Source organism: Lissotriton helveticus, chromosome 9 (genome assembly GCF_964261635.1).
Source record: "Lissotriton helveticus chromosome 9, aLisHel1.1, whole genome shotgun sequence".
Taxonomy (NCBI): domain Eukaryota; kingdom Metazoa; phylum Chordata; class Amphibia; order Caudata; family Salamandridae; genus Lissotriton; species Lissotriton helveticus.
The window spans coordinates 287960890-287982961 of record NC_136070.1 but is presented as its reverse complement, the minus strand read 5'-3'; the positions used below and the strand labels follow the sequence as shown (position 1 = coordinate 287982961).

At 45.8% G+C, this 22072-nt stretch overlaps 1 protein-coding gene across 2 annotated transcripts in view; it reads left to right on the top strand.

Annotated features, from left to right (window-relative positions):
* Nucleotides 1-3202: 3202 nt before the first annotated feature.
* Nucleotides 3203-22072, top strand: part of SEL1L (SEL1L adaptor subunit of SYVN1 ubiquitin ligase) — a 324711-nt gene continuing 305841 nt past the window's right edge. For both annotated transcript variants that reach the window (XM_078660004.1, XM_078660003.1), the window contains exon 1: nt 3203-3518. In XM_078660004.1, the coding sequence (XP_078516130.1) occupies nt 3437-3518 (82 nt within the window). In that variant the 5' untranslated portion in view covers nt 3203-3436. The remainder of the gene's footprint in view (nt 3519-22072) is intronic.

Here is a 22072-nt window from a genome sequence, read left to right as displayed (position 1 = left end):
GGTCCTCGTTGTCCAGGGACATCTGCTGAATGCGCTGCGGGAAGCTTCTGGGTCTGGACGTCGCAGACCGATATCTTCCTCCAAGACACACCTTGGCAAAGTGGTTTAGCCTCCCGCAGCGGGAGCACGTCTTCCCTTTTGCCCCACACGTTGCCGCTGCCGGGTGTTCTTCTCCGCAGTATCCACACTGGTTCCCCGACGCGGGTCTCGGCGGTTGACGGTTGGGCGGGGGTCTCCTCTGGATGGCTTCTACCTTCTCCTCCTTGATCGGCACAGACCTTGCTGACGCCGAAGTGGCCACCGGGGTGTATAAGGCGGCCTCCATCTCGCCCGCTCTGACGTCCGACAGTTCATGTGAACGCGCTAGGACCAAAATCTCATCCAACGAGATCCCCGGTTGCCTGAGGATGAGCTTCCGCAGTAACTTGGAGCGACACCCAAGTATGATCTGGTCTCTGATCTCTCCTCTCGAGTCATTGAAAGGGCACGTGCTGGCCAGCCGGCGCAGCCATGCGTAAAACATGTCCACGACTCTGACTCGGTCTGCCAGGCTCTCTTGAATTCGAATTTTTCAAAGTCGTGGTTGAGTTGGGGATCAAAGTGTGTGTCGAGCGCGGCGACCGCCGCATCGTAGTCGTCATCTCTGCCTGTATTAGGAAGCGTCTCGAATAAGTCTTAGATTTCTGTCCCTCCGTAGTAGATGAGGAGTGATCTCTTGACTGTCCCATCTGTATCCCGGGTACGTTTGAAGTAGTGGTTGAGTCTCCCGACCCATGCCTTCCATCGGGGCGCCGCCGTCGCTGGATCTGCCGCCTCGCTGAACGGAGGAAGTGGTGCCACTGCCGTGTGCGCATGTGTCGGTGGCAGCGGAGCTGCAGCCCCTGCCTGATTCTGGACTCCGCCCGCCTGCGGTGCCGCCGCCGTTCCAGGTGCGGGGTTGGACATGGTCCCTCACCGCAGGACCGGGGTACCGCTGTGCTCTGCTGCACCACTGGATGAGCCACGTCCGGCCTGCCTTCAAACACGTGGGCCTTGGTTCCCGCCTCTTGACCGCGTTACGCGATTCCTGCCTGGCGCTCGCGGGGCCTGGGAGGTTGGTAACGCTGATGCTCGCTGGCCGCACCTCTTGCTGACCCTTGGGGTGGCCCCTGTTGCTCCTGTCACAGCCTGCTCACTTCTGGGGGTGTAGCAACCCTTGTCTTCGCCCTGCGCACCGGGCACCTGGTGGCTGGCATTGGGTCGGCTAATGCTTGTTTTTTTTCCGGAGTTTTATATAGCGCGAACTAGAACCGAACCGAATCAGTTATCAGAGCGCTTTACATAGCACCAGTTATGTTACATGAGGACACACTTTCATTTTTTAGGCATGGGGAGATTAAGTGATTTGCCCAGAATCACAGGTGGTTTTTGGCGTCGTTACCGAGACTCGAACCCAGATCCCCAGGTCCGAGGTCGAGCGCCTTAGCCGTTAGGCCAACCCCTCTCCTTGTTGCCTTGCTTCAGCACTGTGCTCACGCTATTTGCCCCACTGTTGGGCCTCACTCCTTTCCTGCGCTCCTCCTTTCCAGCGCATGGGGACCGGCACCCTCCTGGACGCCTCAGCTCCAGGTCCTCGTGCCCCCAGGGAGCTCTCCTCAGACTCCGGCCTGCCAGATGCACAGGATCCGCATCGGCAGCCGACGCAAATCCGCAGATCCACTCAGCAGGACGCTCGTGGGGCCAGGTAGGCCGCGGGATGCAGCGCAGGCGGGGTGGGGGGCAGCACCACTCACCCCAGACGCCGATGCGCGCGCGGCGAGTCCCGCCAGCCGAAGGCGCTCCCGGAGAGGGAGACATGTGGGCGGGCTCGAGCCGCGGCACAGACAGACGGCACTTCTGGATAGCCACTGGAGCGACGCGGGTGGGCACCGCCGCTCCTCCTTAGCACGGACAGCAGCAGCAAGCCGCGGGTGGGCACCGCGCACACCTCCGCGAAGGCGGGGAAGGTGGGGGTGTATGCACACGTAGGCCATGACCGGCCTCGTCGCCAGTGTAGTGCGGCGGGGCTAGGCCCGACACGTGGTGCTAAGTTAAAATTAAATGCACACAGACACAGCTCAATGGTTGCTGGCCGTAAGACCCCGAGCGATCTTCCGCCTTGTTTATTTATACCCCCGGGGCGAGCCCGCCCCGAGGGGTGTGGGGATGTGTGTACAGTCGCAACATTGTAGAGGAGAGCCCGAGTGGCTCTCTACAAATGTAGTTTTTGAATAAAGAAATAAATAAAGTGAACACATTATAGACATGTTAAATTTTCTGTTAATAAAAATTAGATAAATGGAGAATTAAGCTGGTCTTGAGTTTTCCTACGCCTAATTTTTTACTAGCAGATCCGTCGACCACAGTGGCGGCGTGTCTAAATAAATGTTTTGTTAATGAAAACCATGGTAAACTCATTTAAACTGCAGGTGTAAATAGAATAAATATTCAGTTATAGTTTAGACATCATGCTATGATACAGCAGCTCTCCTTTGAATCTCACCGATCCATGGAGTAAGGTGTAAGTTTTCTGTGAGTGACTCGCAGTGTAATGGGTCCCACTGTCGAGTATATGTATGATTTTGTACTTCAGGGAAAGGTGTCATGGTTTTAGAAATTATTTCCGGAGAACCGCTGGATCATAGGCACCGGAGATTACGTGATTTTTCCAGAACCACCCAATGATGAGCCCACGCCGAGCCTCTGGTTGTTACGCCACATCCTCCCCCAGGCAAACTTATTTTATGTTGCAAACCTATCCTCTAGACACAGAACGCATGCTTCATGAAAGCATATACTTTATGCAGCTTCTCGTGGGGGCCCTTTTAGCTGAAATATCTCATGAGTCGTGAAGCATGTGACGTAATATTCTGTCTCTTGACTTGACTCTGCCGTCTACTGCTTCTCTTTACACAATGTGCAGAATGCTGTGCCTAGCAAACAAACGTTGTCAATATACTTTACCCAAAAACGATTTGCTGCTCTGTCTTATAAAATGCCTTCTGGGTAATGAAGTTTAAACATTTTCGCTTGTATTTGCACTTTCTAGATAAGCTCAGCGGACAGCCAATGGGAGACAGACATGTCTTGTCTCCGTTCTCCAATGACGAAGACGACCGTCTACGGCTTTCCTTTCATTGGTACGGAGCTTGGTCCCATCACAATAGTGCTGGTGGCAGGCGGATTGGGCCAGGTGTTAGACAGAAAGCTTTCGATAGGCCAAGGGGCGGGTGCAGAAGAGAAGTTATGAGCTGCGGTTGGCTAGATGTGTTGAAGCAGGAACCAGTGGAGGTTGACAGGCGAGTTGCAGTAGGCCGTGGTGGATCCCCGGGCTCGAGTAGCGTGGCAGGCTGACCAGGGGTGGTTGAGTGCCGTCTTTGGCTGAACTGGTGTGCGCGGGGGTTCCCCGCCCCGGAGGATGAGGGGTCGGGAGCGGCTACGCCTGCTCGGATACTGCGTCTTCCTGACGGCGCTTCTGTGCTGCCAGTGGGCTACTGCCGGTGAGTGACCGTGAAGGGTAGTCTGCCGTAATGGGAAATCAGCATGAGGCCGCTGCTCTTTCCTAGTGATGGGTAAGGGGCACACAGAGTGTAACGGCGTTGTGTAAGATGGTATCTTGTTGCTTGAGGTGCCATTCGGCTGCAGAGTGAGGTGGGGTTGGTATATGCGTGCTAGTATGCTTACCATCTGGGAACAGAAAATGGTAGACTCAGTCTTCTGTGCGTTTTCGCAGTGTCACTTTTTAATGGGTTAATTGAAAGCAGAAAACGTAAAGGGGTTATTTCCTTTTTTATAGACGTTAACTCCTCTAAATTGGAAGACTGGTATAACAACACTTATGTTTTATGACAGTCACCCTTTCACCAACCCAGTGTTGGGTGTCTTTATAGAACCCCCTCATTTTACCTTGAATCAGTTATACACATAGAATTCTCTCTTTAGAGGAGTGAGAGTGAGTTTGAATATTAATGCCTCTCTTTCGAGGGGGAGAAAGAAGTATATAGGTGTCAGCGAGGAGTAACTCGAATTGGACTACCTGCCACCTTAAAGCGGAGAAAGACATTCGTGTTTACAGTAAAGTATTTAGATGTATCTGTCTGAGACTATACCTGAACAAAACATCTTTCCAGATTGAATCACGAAAGTACCTGAGGCATAGAGGAAAACCGGACTATCCAAATACATTTCCAACAGGTGGTTACTCTAGCAAGGAGCTTAAGTATGGGGTTCCCTGTGAGGGAGAATATTTCATGGAGGGGTGGAGGGGGTAGGGTTTTTTCTGCATATTATTAAGTGCAAGATGTGCTCTCAGTTGAATATTGAGTGAGTGCTTTGTGTGAGATTAATACATGGGTAAAATAAGTTGCTGGTTTAACAGAACGCCAATGTGTGTGGAGGCTAAAGCAATGCAGTAGTTTGGGAGAGTAGTGAAATAAATCTGTGCTTCATGGGTACTGTATAGGAGTAATGAGGAAGGTTGTGCTGTCTTCGAGATGCCAGGCCAGCCAAGCATCAGATCACTATTCACATAACATTAGATATAAGATATAACAAGTGAATATATAATGGGCATTGATTACTTAATTGTAGAGCTGTCCTGTTTTAACTAGACACCATAGCCGTAACAACATTAGGATCGTTTTAGAGGAACACGCATTAAGGTGCTGTAGACACAGGTGTATGCAGGCTCAAAGCCTACAGACGTAAACATTTAAATACCTGGTGTGGTTTGAGAACATATTGTTAACCCCTTTGCTGCTAGGCCTTTTCTCCCCCTGTGCTAAGCCTTTTTTTGGCTACTTGGCGTAATTTGTGCTTAGGCCCCTGTAACTTTTTGACCACATAAGGAATCAACTCCAAATTTGCGTCCTTTTCTTCCAACATCATTGGGATTCTAAAGGTACCCAGCGGTTGTGGATTCCCTTGAAGGGGACCCAGAAATTAGCCAAAATACAGCTACATTTTGGGTTTTTGGGAAAAAAGTGCTGCAAATAAAAGCGTCTGGGTTTTCCCTGCAAATGGTATCAAAAAAGGGGTTGTGGGGCTGAAATCACAAATTCCCCAGCTTTTAGGGAGTGACAGACTTTTGTCAGAAAACCAAAATTTTTCACACAGTTTTGGCATTTTCTGGGACATAGCCTATTTTTTTGTGCTTTCAATCCCCTTCCAGTTAAAGGTAGAAATGGGTGTGAAAGCAGTATTGTATCCTGGAAAGCTATACATTTTAGTAAAGTAGACCCAATTCTGAATTCAGCAAGGGGTCATTTGTGTAGATCTTTCAAGGTTTCTTTATAGAAACTAACAGTTAAATATAGGAAACATTATTAATTAGTTAAAAAAAAAAAACGCCTTTTGTGTAAACATTTTCACCTGTAACTTCTTCTAATTATGACAGCTCTTTGAAAGCAATACACCGTTGCATCCACTGGACCTTACTGGTTGTGGGGATATAAAGGACTTGTAGGTTCACCAAGAACCCGACGAACCCAGAGCCAAAAACTGAGCGGCAACTTGCAATGTTTTTTATTATGTACCGGGTATATAGCAATTATTCTGGGAAAATGTATACAATAAAAATCGGTATGAAAGACAGCTATGTATTTCTGAAATAGGAACAAAATATAGAGTTTAGAAACAGTACATATTTGCACATTTCCGAAATTGGGAATACTCATACTAGCACGAGAATTATCGTAATTTTTCAAAATGACTTCTTTTTTACACATTGTCTTTAATTTGGAAGGCAGAAATGCATTACAAGTCATTAGGTAATAACAGTTGCTTTACAAATCTGAATTACCTTAAGTCTCCCAATACAAATGGTACCTCACTTGTTTGGGTAGGCATAGTGCCCACGACAGGAAACTGCTCAAAACATAACATGAACACACCACATTTACACAATGAAAAATTACCCTTTTTTTGCAAAGTGCCTTACTGTAGTTTTTTAACCCTAGCTCTGCAGGCACCTAGGAAAACCTATCAAACCTATACATTTTAGAAATCTAGACACCCAGGGGAATCCAGGATGGGGTGACTTGACTGGCTCCCATCAGTTCTGTTACCCAGAATCCCTTGCAAACGTAATAAATTGTCAACAAAATAAACATTTTCTCACATTTCTGTGGTGGAAAGTTCTGGAATCTGCGTGGATCCACAAATTTCCACCCACCCCGCGTTCCCAAAAGTCTTCTGAGAAAAATGGTACCTCACTTGTGTGGGTAGGCCTAGTGCCCGCGACAGGAAACGGCGCAAAACGTAACGTGGACAAAACACAATTTCACAGTGAAAAATTACCCTTTTTAGGCAAAGTGCCTAGCTGTAGGCTTTTAACCCTAGCTCTGCCGGCACATAGGGAAACCTAGTAAACCTATACATTTCTGAAAACTAGACACCCAGGGGAATCCAGGATGGGGTGACTTGTCTGGCTCTCACCATGTTCTGTTACCCAGAATCTCTTGCAAACCTAAAAAATTGTTAAAGCACATTTTCCTCACTTTCTGTGGTGGAAAGTTCTGGAATCTGTCTGGATCCACAAATTTCCACAAACCCCGCGTTCCCCAAAGTCTTCCGAAAAAAAATGGTACCTCACTTGCGTGGGTGGGTCAAGGACCCGCGACAGGTAATTTTCATGTCTCCTCAATACGTTTTGGGTCATTACCTATCACAAAATAACCTGGTTTTGCAAGGGGAGTCACCTAGGTTTTTGGCCCAAGGCTCGGCGGCCATCTTAGGAAACCTACCAAATCCACACATTTCTGAAAAGTAGACACCCGGGGGAGTCCAGCAAGGTATGGCTTGCGTGGGTCCCCCAATGTTTTCTACCCAGAATCCCCTGCTGACCTCAAATTTAGGTGAAAAAAATCACTTTTTTCTCAAATTTCTGTGTGGGAAAGTTCTGGAATCTATGAGGATCCACAAATTTCCTACCACCCAGTGTTTGGCCAGGTCTCCCGATAACAATGGTACCTCACTCGCATGGGTGGGTAAAGTACCCGCAGCAGGCAAGGAACCCAAACGTATTGAGGAGACATCAAAATGACCTCTCACAAAACACCTGGTTTTCCAAGGGGAGTCACCTGGGTTTTTGGTCCCGGGCTCTGCGGTCATCTTCGGAAACCTACCAAACCCACACATTTCTGAAAAGTAGACACCAGGGGGAGTCCAATGAGGTATGGCTTGTGTGGGTCCCCCCACAGTTTCCTGCCCAGAATCCCCAGCAAACCTCAAATTTAGCTGAAAAATAAAAAAAATTCTCGTATTTCTGTGGGGGGTTATCTTATTTATCTTTGGCTCTGATGATGTATTAACAGTGTCTTTTCTTTGATCGGAGCTGTCATTTATTACATTACTTATTTTTTCTTTTGTTTCTGTAAACCTCTCTCCAGTACCCGGAAGAGCATTTTTATCGATGCAGTTTACTCCGCAATTCCCGATTTTGTTTGATAATAGTTTTAATAGATCCACAATATCATCCATACACTCTAGATGTTTTACGGCTTTAATTAGTTCACCCATGTCCTGTTTAATGACAATATTGCAGAATTATCCTTTATTGATACCATTTCTGCTGCCATTTGCCTGTGATTATCAACCTGTTCTGTTAATAGCTTCAATTGTGTTGTTAAAATTTCCGACATTTGAGTCAATGTACTGCTTATTCCCCCCCTCCCCCCCCCCCCCATTGCAGATAGTACCGGGAATTTAGGCGGCGTGTCTCCCACCCCAATGAGTTTGCCTTAATTTTTTTCAATTTTCTGGCTTTTTATTCCCAGGACCTGGTCTTGTTTACTTCTTCGTTTTATGTTCGTGCCGTTTTGTGTGGTGTTATACTGTATCCTCAGTGTAATTGAGTATATACTTGATTTTGAAAATGAATTTAATGAGTTGGCTAAATAGTCCTGCTCACTCATTTGACTAGATGAGATTGAAGCATTAAATGACACATACCAGTCCCCGACTTGATCGAGATCCGAGTCGACAATACTATCCTCATTCCCTGATGCATTCAGGTCATCATGACCATCGATTGATTTTGTTTCCAAGTTTGTTACATCTTTACTCCCTACATTATTTGCTAGTTCTAATTTACCATGTACCGTTACATCCATATCCACATCCACGTTCTCTTTGTACATCACTCTACACAAGGTAGACAGGTGTGAACCTTGAGATGTAATCAGAAGGTCCCCTCCATTTGTAATTTTGTTCTCTCCTGAGGTGCACTGCGTAACTGGTGTGGATTGTATAGGCAGCGTGTTTAATGTAGGGGATATGTTTTCTTTGTCTCGAGTCATCGTAAAAGGTGATGGTGCAACTCGTAGCGTGGATGTACTTGTGGATAAACTTGCGCTGCCCTCATAGCTTGCTTTGGCATTAATTCTAAAGCCATAATCTGCTGTACTCCCTTTTCTCCCAAAACATTCCTTGATTGACTGCTGTTTCAAGGCTGGAGAGTCTGTAAAAACCATTCGGTCATGAGATAACTTTCTTGAAGTATGCTTTATATCTCCAGATCGAGCCTTATACGGTGTCACAGACAAAACTCTTCTCCATGCCTCTCTTTTTTGCTCTGGCTCCACGGTGTCTCCCTTGATGCAACGTCCTGTTCAAAGCGGTTGGGCTTGTCTCTCTCCCCATATTACTTCCTGTACAAGTTCCCTTGGTCATTACTATTCTGGGGTGTCTCGCTTTCCCTTGAGACTCTTGAGTCTTTCTGCTTCTATTTTGCTGCTTCTGAGTCGAGCGTTTTTGCTGATCTCGTTTTAATCATCCGCTCCCCCCTATTTTTTATCAATATGATATAAAAAAGCTACGATTCAAACGGGACCCGCCGTTTCTGCTGCTGATTGTTCTGCAGCTACCGCAGCTGAAATTCATCTGAAGTTCAGTTCAATAGGTGCAACTGTGTGCCCAGATTCAGGTCCAAGCTCTAGAATGGGCACTCCTATTTGAAATTACTGCGGGCCGCTCACTACGACCCCCAGATACTCCACTCTTCAACTCCTTTCCGGCTCCTTCTCTGTTTCCCTTTGTTTGTCCCTGCTCCCTCTGACGTGGATCCACTAACTCACTTGCTGGCTGACTTACTAGCCCATCATCCTCAATGGAATCACACTCCGGCGTCGTGGTCACAGCCGCAGTCACAGCTGACCGTCGGCTCTCTCTCTCCCCTAAATACTCTCAGTGCAGCTCTCATGGTCCAACCCAGCTCCGCAACCCACACCTTTCCCAGGCTCAATCGGCCTCCCCTCCTTCCAGTGGTGACTCACGGAGGGGGACCAAGAGCCGTGATGAGAGTGGGGGGTCCGGCGGCTCCCGGCGTCCTTCCCACAGCGTTCGCAGCAGCCCCACTCTCTGCTCTGCTCTCCTTGCTGCCCTTACTCTCCTCACTCGCTCCGGTCAGGTGCCAACTCCACACCGGCTCCGCTTTTGTGGAAAAAAGCCTGCGGATGGCCTCAAGCTACAGCGTCTCGTCGGAGCTTTGACGGGACTTTTCCGGAGCCGAGCAGGGCAGAAATCCGGCGTCTCACATCCTCCGCCACCCTGCTCTCTGCTCGCAGCAACTGTCAGTGAGAGCATAAACACGGCCTGGAGCACACAGCGATTGCAGGATTCTCAGTCGTTTCTGCAGTCATGTCATAGTGGTACAGTCAGTAAAATCAGTCTTACACAATGTCCTTTATGCTTGGCTAACACGCGTTCCTTAAATCGCGCACCACTAGCTGCTTGTGACAAGCACATGATCTTGCACACGCAGGATGAGCTAAAGCACGATAAAAAGTATTGACAACAGGTACGATCGAAGAAAGTTATACTTTTCTGAAATTTAGACTACATTCCAAATTCAGAAGGTGGTCGTTTGTGTAGACTGCTCATGGCTTTGCCAAAGAGACTAATGGTTGACTTTTAAAAATAATGGAAAGTGAGTAGAAATAGCAGTTAGTGACAGCATTTTCATATGTAATATTTTTGCCGCTGTGGCTGATATTCAAAAGTAACACACCTTTACGTCAGTCTGACCCTCCTGGTCGGAGGAATACATAGTATTTGTTGGTTGTCCAAAAGGCAAGATTCTCAGAAATAGCAACTGAGCTGATGTTTCATTGTGTGCCTACCATTGCACCAATTCATAAGGTTTACTGCAAAACGGGTATTGTAGGATAGTGTTCCTCTTTGACATGGTCACCTCCACTTTTGCCTTAAATCTGTTGGAACTTTGACAGAGGGGCTGCGGGTACCTGTTATTAAGGACCCCAGTGCAAGGTCTCTTTCTGTTAACTGTACAATTGTTGCCCCAATTGGCAATACCTTTAGCACCCCCTGTAAGAACCTAGTAAGTGGTACCCCAGATACTTCGGACAGGGAGGCTGAAGAGGGCTCCCAAGGGCTGCAGCATGTATTGTGCCACCCTAAGCGATCCCACAGCATCAACATGCGACTTGCCATTGCAGGTTGTGTGTCATGGTGCAGATAAAGGTGAAAACACGACATGGCACACATCCCAGTGTGCCATTTTTGTGACTGCATGCCGTATAGGTAAGCCACCCCTACACCAGGCCTTGTAGCACTAAGGCAATGTGCACTATACTACATGTGTGGACGTATCTAAATGAGCAGATATGCCCCTGTGATGTCTCAGTCCATTCTTAAATATCACAAGTGAACAGGGAAGCCACTTTAAGTACGAGTTCCCCAGCTGCATGATGGTTTCCCCGATTGCAGTGGTGGATTTATTAATACATGCCCCCTGAAAGCCTATCAGGTTCTAGTTTGCTGGCTGACTGGTGTCGACCAGCCTGCTACCATAGATAGGTTTCTGACCTCCTGCAGGCGAGCGTCTACGTCCTCTGAGGGCAGAAACCGTGCCTGCTCTGGCCAGAAGTGTTGTTACCTCCTCCAAGCAGTATGGCTAAGTAATGAGCAAATCAAGGCAGGAGTCGTCAAAGCCTCTGCCACATTTGTTATGCGACCATGGCTTCCCCAGACAGGGGAAAAGCAAACCGCCTGTCCTGGGCTCATTTGTCACCAGGACAGGTGGGAAATTAGATATGCTGGGAGGTGTGGTTCACTACCAGGCCAGTCACACCCCTAAGGTGAGCTGCCTGTTGTACCCCCCTGTAGGAAAAATATGCCATCTTGGTGATGGCAGAATTAGGAACTCTAGGACAGGGTTAATCCCACTTCACACAGGAAGTGGTCATATGGGGGGTGTAGTGACCCCAAGCGTAAGTAGCCCATTGTCTCCTACCCTTCACTCCACTTAACACCCCTAAATTTCTTATTTAGGGGAGCCCCTGGCCCCCGGAAAGCAGATTCTGATGACATAAGAAGGAACACTGAAGATCCGTGAAGATCAAGTACTGAGGAGCAGCAACTGATTTGGGGCCAAACTGGCCAGCCTGCCTGGTGTCCCCGACAATTGTGCCACAGACAACTTGTCCTGCAGCTGCTCTGCCTCCAAAAGCCTGGGAGGACTGCCATCTCTTCAAGGACCAACCAGTATATCTTGTGGAGCAGCAGTGCTACTTTCCTGCAACCTGCAGGCACTCTATAAGAACTGTGAGGCCTCCGGACAGTGAAAAAGCGATACTTGAAAGCACCCCTGCACCTGTGCCTCCCAGCCCGAGTCAGAGTGGACCAGCAAGTCCTGGGACCAACCAGAATTAAACCCCAATTTGTGTTTGCCCAGACTGGACTTCTAATTGCCGCCTGCAGCTTCTTTGTGCAGCCCCCCTCAACCAGACGTGTGTCCTGCAGCACAGACCTGATGCCTAAAGAAACCACTGGACCCAAGGCCTACATCTTGAGGAGAAGCAGACCGACCGTATCCCTACATGTCAGAGCATCTCGACGACTGAGCCCCCATGTGGGTTTACCCGGATTGGCCCCCCCCAGTACCAGCTTGCAGCCTCTTTATCCAAGGACCGCCTCCCATTGAAACTAATGGGGCAACCTACATAGACCGGGCTCGAAAAATCATAAAAAATGCACTAGACCATTAGGTCTAGTAACCTATAAAATCTCCTCGACCTAAGTGAAATGCACTTGACCTCGGACTCTGAAAGCAGAGCAAATGTGACAAGTTAACAAGATTTAAAAGCATTTTTATTGCTCATTTACTTTGTGAGCAATAAAGATGCCTTTAAATCTTGCTATCTTGTCACATTTCCTCTGCTTTCAGAGGCAGAGGTCAAATGTCAGTTTGTCTTCCTACTCCCCTGACAATAGCTCGTCCTGAATTAATTTAACACTTGCAAATGCGAGCGGTCGAGCCCTGATAGATGACCTGTTGGTACTGACTTGGACCTTGCCTCATACTTACCTTAACCCCAGAAGATTGATGCTGTAAGTTGCTGCTCAATATCCACATACAGTATGTGTGGTTTTCCCCTTAGGATAACATTGCAGCATAGGTGACCATGCAAGTGTGTACCTGTTTTCTTCAAAACTGCTACTTTAAAAAGTAGTTACCTATGAAGGTCTTGGTGTCAAAAATAATATAAAGATATGTGGTATTTTTTTAGATCAAGCCTAGGCAGTGCATGTGCTGTCTCTTCGAGACATGCTGTATTCACACTGTGGGCTTGCAACCCACCCAGTGCCTTTTTATTGGTTCCTTTGATTGTGGTTCAAAAATGCTTGCTTGCTAGTGGTTAATCATTCCTCTTTGTTCCTCCTTTTTATGTTCGGTTTCTTCCCGCAGAGCACTGCCAAATTACTGTTCACAATATGCTTTTGTGTTTGTGTTCCTTTGGGGTACTATTTTTCCTTCAATTTCTGCACGTGCCACTGTATGCCTGTCTTTGGTGGTTCAACTTCGGCGTCCATCACTTAATCTCCCCATTCTAATTCCAAGAAGCAATGTCAGACGCTAATTGCCTCTTCATTTACTCTGCTTCAAAGTGCAAGGATCTCTCCCAAACCCCTCCCACTTCGCTTCTTCTTGGCCTAGCAAGCCTTGGTCAGTGGACCTTCAGCATCCCAACTCTGCAGCACAGTTAAGGTTAGGGATTGGGCAATTCCCGTCACATTTTCTCTGATGCTTGTTTATGTAATATGAACTTGAGCGAACTGAAGCACTTGAGCCAGTGATCTGACCAGCTTTTGGAGATGAATCTGTGAGAGGTACTGAGACCTGAGAGGACTGTTACAGTATTCTCAGCTAGCCCCTGATGAAATTCATTTTTGTTCTCTACTGATGAATGATGAAATCCAGAAATGCGTGTCCAGAGATGAACAGCACTACCTGCACCATGTTTGGTGAAATAATACTACTAATATTCAAGTAAGCTCTATTTGTGAACTGCATTCACCATAATGCAAGGGGGCGAACTGTGCTGGGATGTGAGGACAGTGTGCTCCCACCCCCTTCCGCTTTATAAAAGCGGCAGTTACTTTACAGAAGGGCAGGTAAATTTTTTTGTTTGTATTTAGGTGCGCGAAGATTAAGTGATGCCGACACGCCCGTGTTTGTTCATTATTTCCCCTCTACCAGACAAATGGGAGCAGTGTTCGTCCCTCCCATGTCGCTGCATGTCTGCCCTTCTGTCTCTTCCTGTCGTCCTCCTCCTCTCGGATCTCTAATTTCAAAACACATTTACAGCAGCTCCCCAGGGTCTGTGAGACATTTTTTATTATTTAATGTGAACTTGAGCAACCCAAAGGTGTTGGAGCACTTTACATGAGTGCTAGTTACATTACATAAGGTCAGATACGTTTTTGAAGGGATTTTTATAGGCTGCAAACTTAACTGACCCGCATTGGAGAGCTTTACAAAAGTGCTAGTTACATTACAGGTCATGTTAATTTTTTTGTTTTGTAGGTTTGCAGAGATTACTTGATGCAGAGGCCATCCCTGTTTATTCACTATTTCACCTCTTCCTGACGGATGGGAGCATTTTGTTGCTGTAGCAATGTCCAGTGCTCCTATACCCATGGGCCTGGGACGGAGGGCGGGGCCAGGGACTTGCTGGTAAACCGATGGTGCGAGCAGTGCTTTAAATGGAAAACTCTGGAGAATAGAGGCCTCGGGGAGGAGGGATGTGACTTTGCCGCCATTGGAAAGTATCTAATTTTTTTCTAGGTCTAGCCAAGACCGCTCCTGCGCTGTCTGGAAGATCTGTTGTATGTACTTTGTGGGATCTGGAGATCACCCTAGAACTAATCTGCTTCCGCCTTTGTTTAGGGACTTTTTTTTCTGTTCAAAACTGTCTTGATAGAAAATTACCAGTAGAGGTCAGTAAAATGCCAGAATTACTTCCTGCTTGTTCAACTGCCTCTATTTAACTGTGTTGTATGGCATTTTAGATTTTGAATGTATTTTCCCGATTCATGCCCTTGTATAGGTACAACTCACGTTGCCCTTATATAGGCATAGAAATCAAGCCCTTATTTAGGCATAGCCCATGCAACCCAAATACAGGCATGGCTATTTCCATCCGTTCACCAAACGTCACAACGATTTCTTGGAAAACCAGCCTTAGCCTTTAGGGACTTCCCCTTGCTTGAATAATTATTTCTCCAAGAACTCAGTTTTACAATGAACATCTATTCCATAGGGGTTCATTCATGACCTTCATATGCCCGACTTTACCTCAAACATGGCATTCGTAAACACCTTCAAGGTATAAATATACCTTCACTTGCTATAGCAAAGCACGGTGGTTCTGAGCAGTGCGACAACATACTTGCCCGAAGCAGCTCGCTACAGCAAGTCCCGAAGGAAGCCGACTCTCCAGCTAACGCACTGATCAGGAAGCAGCCCTCTCCTGCCGAGACTCCAGCTTCAGTGTTTCTGACTCCCGTTGCGGGGTGTTGGTAAATCGAGTCCCGAGACAGAGATACCAGAACTCCTCTAAGGTATGGAGCTGATAAGAACCTAGAGAAACCGTTGGCAATTCTTGGTAGAACTAAAACTTATGCTAAACAATACTTACTTCTTCCCTGGTACTAGACCTAGGTTAGGTACATTGGGGTAGGCGTATTTTAGAAGCACCAGTTGAGTATTTTAGTCTGTTATTTATGTATGTATTTTTATATGGCTTAGAAACCATACAATGCTATTACAGTATTATTTCATAATACTATTCTCGCTGTACGCATTATACTTTGCATTCTGTCTAACGATTGTAGCAGTTCACCTCTCTTGCATGAGAAAGAAGACTGTTCAATAAACCTTTTATTGAAAACGCCAGTCTCTCTATTTCTCTGCAACTCTGTAGAAACTCTGTAGAAACGAAGCATGCACGATTGACTGAGTGAAATACTTATCTATTGTTTCTACGACTCTGAAGATATTTTCCAGTCCTAGGGAAACAAAGTTGTCATGTTTATGCGGTTGTCAGAAACTAATCCCTTCTTGTGTATTCGAGAAAGTTTCTAGTGACCTCTGAGCTAGCTGGCACACACAATTAAGTTTAGTATATTCGATAGAGACCTACTGACCTAAGTCCTATGTCAAATCGATAGGATATATTATTCCAATGCACAGAGCCTATTGGGTATAGGAACTACACTACAACTGTCTTGATAGAAAATGACCAGTTGAGGTCCGTAACATACCGGTATTGCATGCGCTGCCTCTCTGAGGCATCAAGTAATCAGTATTACTAGTGAAACTCCACCCATTGCGTTTCTCTTTGTTTTGTCGCTTGCCATTGGTGAAATCTGGCATTGCTTTTCTTATCTCACTCATTGTTGGCTAGTGGTCCCATCTGTCACTTCCGTTGTCTTCCGTTTCTGCATGAAGCAGCAGCGACCAACTACAGTAAACTTACGCTGCATGGCGTTATCTTTTAATGTAGGGACTACTTCGTTGTTTTTTAGGTCTCACATAGGCAGCCCATGAGCGCCCAGCTGATTGTCCTCTGCGCCTTGAACCACAGCCCCCCGTCCCTCCGTTACTACCCTGTCAGCACCGCTCGTGTCTGGCCTCCCTGCGGCAGTACCTGCACATAGATATCACCGAGAGCTGTGTGAACATCTGCTGCCCTGAGTGCGCTGAGCTCCTGCAGCCCCACCATGTCTGAGCTGCAGCCCCCGGGCCATCCATTACTGCACTGTCCGCACCGCTTGTGTCAGGCCTGCCTGCTGCAGTACCTGCGCATAGAGATCACCGAGAGATGCGTGGACATCTGATGCCCGAACAGCAGTGGGGATTCTAATGTTTATCTGTGGATAAGTTAAGAGTAAGTAGGAGTTCCTGGGGTTCAGAGATGGTTGGTATCGAGCTGTAGCAAGTGATTTTACTGTTTAAGGAAGTGTAGCTTTTTGGGGTAGTATGGGTTCAGAGAAGAGTAGTGGTAGTGGTTTTTAGGGTTCCGGGGTGCTTATCATTAAGGAGTAGTAAGAGGGTTGAAGGGTAATTTAAAATGACAGCGTAATAAATATGTACATTCATTTTATATAAACATATACAATTAGAAGTAAATTGGATCAAATATTAGTAATGCATTTTTTTAATGAAAAACATTTAAAATGAATAAAATAACATTTGGGAGCTGAAGACCTTCACAAAAGGTTCTCCAGTCCCTACGTCTTAGAGCTAGGAATTAGAAAGAAAAACACCATTGTCTCAACCACTGCAATGGTATGGTATCGCTGAAGTTGAGGGAAAGGGAAGGGGAGGTGGCTGGGATTGCATTATAGCAGCACGTTCACCCTGGCTGCCCTACTCCCATCTATGTATTGGCAAGAAAAGAACCAACACCATGATTACCTGGGAGATATATGGCATGTGTTTGCCTTGAAGGTCATTCTCTGTTGCAGCACAATAACTACACTTTATAAAGAGCTCTGGCTCTTGCAATTTGCTAAAAAAGAGATGGCGATGAGCACTTTTTCTATAAACACATACAATTTCTGCCCAATCAAAACATCCTCCTGTCCTCCAACTTGTGGGCGGAACCAAAGCCCGTCTGTAGTACTCCTAAAAGCTCTTTTTATATGTTGATCACATAAGTTCTGGTGACAGCTGTGCTGTCAGAACAGACCTAAAAATCACACCTTTTTGATTATTTTCAAACTAAAACTAAATTTCGTCTTCCTCCCATAGAAAAACTAACATGATTCTGACCCACCAGGTCTGAAGTGCAGTGTGCAGATTTGTTTTTCCATGTAATATTTTAAAACAGTTTTCTTATAAAGCTGTTCAGCTTTACATTTGACTGACTGACCCCTCCACCACCACAATGCAAATTTACGGAATTAATCTTCTTCACCTTTACTCTAACCCCTATCTTCCTTGATCTGGCCCAAATTGCCTCTTTCTTTCCCAACATTGTTACACACATTATGTTGCTTTCCTACTGTTGCCTGTATTGGGTGGAGTTGTTCTGTGGCTGACTATTTGTCTTACAGTGGACTGTGGGTTCAGTGCTGGTCTGCTAATATTAAGTTACTGGCCAGATGATAGCCTTGGGTGAGTCAGTGTGCTGGAGCTGTGCACAGGATTTCACCTGAGCTGCCACCCAAAGCTGATCTGGTTGGACTTTTTGATGTCCCTGGCGCCCTACCTGGGGAGGGTAATTTGGCTTATTTGTTTTCTGGATGAATACGTCACAAATCACGAAGCCATGTTTGACTCTTAGAATGAGGTGAGGTGGATTCCAGTTGCTTTCCAGACTTCTTGTCTTTCTAGGTGTTGGTAAAATTCTTGCTTCGATTGTTCGAGATGCCCATGATGAAAAACATCACCCAAACCTTGTGGTAATGTGCTGCTTCTCAGTTGTAATCTATACTAGAAAGACATAATGTTTGCTTGTAATTGAATTGTAATCTATTCTCCCTAGGAAGACTGTATTACTTATCGCTCCTATTTCTACAGCAATTCATCTGTTTCACCACTTCTTCTAGTGTTGTACATCTTCTGTTCTTCAACATGACCCTGAGATTGGCAGGACATTTTAAAGTTGGGTTATTACTTCCAGGGCTCTAAAACGTTCCTACCTGTTGCCAAGTTATCACTTCTTATTCTCTGTTTTAGAATAAAATCGTTTATGCCGTCAGCTTTCAATGTCTTCATGCCAAGAGTGTTCAATGTTTTCTCCTTCAATGCATAGTTGTGGATGTTTGCATGGTCTTCCTGGGCTTTGATCTAGCAGGATAAATGGACCTTCTGTATTTCTCTGCTGTTTTCTTCACAACAAATATCACTCGGAACCAAATTTGTGAACAATTGTACAACAAAGGGTTTAAGATCTATCCCTTCAGAGGTCTCATGAACCTGCTGATAAGGTGCAAAATTATTCTGCTTTACTTTTTTCCCTATTAGTCCAAGCTTGTCAGAGAGGAGGGAGAGACCAGCTTCAAGCTTGGTAATAACCTTTGCAGTTTTTACCTAAACAGCACCTCCCAGCCTTGAGGTACTGGGAGGTAGATTGCATCTCATCAAGAATACTATATGCAAATTGTTGATACTGCTTTCACTTCTTGAATTTGGTTAATGTCTGTTGCTTCATAGCGCTTATCCTTTATTTCATGCCTCCATCGGCGTCTAATGTTAGAACTGTCACTTACTGCTGTAACTAGTGGGATATGGGCATTTTGTACTCCGATTGTAACAGTGTTTGAAATTGCAGAACCAAGGGGGTCATTACAATGACAGAGGGCCCTCCGCCATTGTACTGCGGTTTTTCACACACCAGATTACCATGGCAAACGGAAATGTGGTGGTCGGAAAGACCGACCGCCACAGTTCCAACAGGCCGTCATTTTCCGCCCGCCTGTCTCATCAGCAGCCGCATTGCCCAGCATTGCGGCAGTGCCTGTCGGGCACCGCTGTCTGTATGAAATCTCTTCTCGCCTGTCATTTCACGGCGGTCAATCCGGTACGAAACTGCAGGCGGACATGGATTTGGGGACCCGTAGGAGTCCCCCCTTAATCAAGGCCACTGGGGTGCTCCTATGGTGTCCCCCCTACATATCCGGTGCTTGCCATGTAGTGCAGGAATATGCAAGTGCCGTTTTATTTTGTATTGCGGTGGGGTCTGCTAACCGCATCTCCGCCGCAGTATAGTAGATAGGCAATGCGACCGCCACGGTGACGGTCGCATCCTAATGCGGTCCGTGGGTAGGCCGCCTCCTCGTAGGCAGCGGGCCCCACTACCGCAACGGTAGCTGACAGGCTGAAGTTCGTCCACCATCGTAATGACCCCCCTAGTTCTAACCCTTTATTTGGAATGACACCTTAACTCCTGCTGCTTGACCCGTCTTGCTTACAACTTTACTGTTGTGCTCCTTAACGCCAAAGACTTTGAGAAAGTCGTTTCTAATGAAGTTATAGTTCTGCCTTCGCTTTGCTTGTTTTCTTGGACCAATGATGCTGAGGGTTTTTCTTTTCTTTAAATTTTAACCAGAGGGTACAGGTCTGACTCTACTAGGCTCCCCCAGAGTGCCCACGCAAAAGCTTGTTCTTGCAATGCTTTGTGAGTGGCTTCCATTTCACTTCCGCATCATCAGTATATATTCTGTGTACGTGTGCTGCCTCGGACTGTCATGATTGACAGTTTTTCATTTTAGAACAGAATACGTCAGAAACAAGAATAAAAGTAGTTATTCTAGATTGAGGGCTATCTGGACGTAGACGATGGGAAATGCAGTAAAGCTTAAGGGTAAGCTAGGGGAAGGAGTGATAGAGCCATATATTTGCTGTTACGCCTTTTACTATTTCTGTACAGCACAAGATCGGCAAAATTGGAGTGCAGTCTTTGCATTTTTACTTAACCTGCATTTAGACCTAAAGCTACGAGAATAGCTTCCTGCTGATGACTGGTTGTTTAATGCTTCTCATTTGTTTAAAGCTGGGTTATGCAGCGCGCAGTGCAAAAAGAGCTTTCTATTCTGGTTCTTGAGTTATTTTTGTAGGGCGTCTGTGATGCTGCCCCTAATCTCCTGTAGTTTGTTTATATGTTGCATTTTTACTGGGACTGCCGGGTCTTTGAAGCAAGACCTTTTCCGTGGTAAGTGGGGTTCAAACCCAGTGCTGTGCCCGGCTGTTGCAACCTCAAGTTGCTTTTTTACGCCTGTTGTTGACCTATTGAACACTCTGTTTTTTTATCAATAAGATAACGAGTGAAGTTCTGGTTGTGGTAGCCTATTGGGTGTAATTTGTTTCGGTACTGAACCCTTCATTTGTTTGTGTGAGATGGTAGTCTGCAGTGGAATGCTCCTTGATTGGGTATATGGGAGAAGGTAAAGAAGGTTGATGCAATTTGTCTAAAGCATCTCATAGTTGTCTGGCCAAGTTCTCTGTTGGTGTGGACAGTATGCAGAGGTATGGTTTTGGATGTATTGAAGGGAGAGTAGACTATGAAATTACACTGTATACTGTAGCCTGAGTGTGAAATCTTTTTTTTTTCGTGTTTTTTTTTGGGGGGGCCGCTTGAACTCTACATTTTTGCGAGTGAGTACAAGTTCTTGAGGGCAGGGTCTACTATTGTTACAAGGAAGGGTGGTAGGATAAAAACATGTTGCTTTTTGGGTATTTAAATCTCTAGTAGATGTTGATAGGCTGACACGAGGATTCAGAATATGAGACGCTGACACTTAGACAGTATATTCCAGACCTTGGAGTTTTATATGTGAGATGAATGCTGCTTGCACTGACCTACTATTTTTTTTCTTCAGTGTACTCCAGTAGTGCCATAAAAAGGACTCTTTCTACCTGACCAACCTCCTGTCTAAGACCATCTGAGCCAAGAATAATAATAGACATTTTGCCAAACCTGGCTGAATCACATTCACTTGTTTCCTAACCCATTGGGCTCCTGCTTGCCCTTTGTTAGCTACATGTACTCACAAAGTCTGTCTTCCCAGTTATAAATCAGGTGGCCATGTTAATGAAAGAAAAATGGCAAGCCAGTGTGACACTGTGAACAAAATGTTGATCAGATCTATGGAGAAAAAGTGGAGTAAGCATCCGTCTGTAGAGACCACATATATTTGCCATCTTACTGCCAATCACCTCTCCTGGCCCAGTATAATTGTCCTTGCTGCCAGCCACCCTAAATCAGCTTTCAGTTGAATATTAAGACTGGTTCCTCCCTAACACCCCACACGGCTAACCCGCATTCACCCATTGATTCGCCCTTACAACCTCTTTTAGTACTGTGTAAAAATCCAAAGCATTAACTATATAAGTAGGCTAGTAAGATAGGATACCTTTATGAATGTGGTTTCCCCCCTGCGCTCCCCCCGAATCATTGGAATCTGTTTGCTTTTAAACATTTCCTTACCCAGGCTACTCTTCTGCCCATAACTAGAAAGTTCATTATTGCGTACTTTCCAGTCAACCCAGTCCAGAGATAGATTTATATTGTGCCCACCTACAAATTCGGTTCTTGATAATAATTCAAACTGTTAATAATCGGGGATTATTTTTTATCCCGAACGTAAACTGGGTTGACTGAAACCCTTAACAAAATCTACCCTGCAGGCCAATATTTTGAGAAACTTCAAACAACACACCGTTCTGCCTTCCTGGTCTAATGTTTTGGAGATAAAGATTATTTTCCATAACAATCTAATTCTTGCCATCCGGTTTATCTTCTACATTCAGAACTGGTTTGAGTTTATATGCATTTTCCTGTCCACTACTGGCCACATAGTTGTCTGTATGCTAATAATGCTGGGCCTGTCCATCAGATTTGAATTGGTAGACCATAAGGTTTCACTTGCCTCATCAGAGGAAAATGCATATGTCTCCCTACCTCTTAACTGGTCCTGTTCCTACTCATCGAAGTAATCTCCATCTACTCTGACCAATATTGCCCACCTCCGCTCTTCTTTGGTATTTCAATATGTATTCGAATGCTCACCTATAGGTGAGGGCATCTTTTTTACAAAACTGTCCAAAAGGTGATATATAGGATCTTGGTGGGATATTTGTGGCATATAGAGGGTGTGAAGATAACCAGTCTCCAGATGAAAGCTTATAAACTATGGTGATCTTCATTTTCGCCTCAAATCCCTGCATACCCATGAAAAAAACCTCCCTCTCCATCTTTTTTTGTGAAATCAATTGTTTTGTCAGTCAATTAAAAAAACCTAAGGG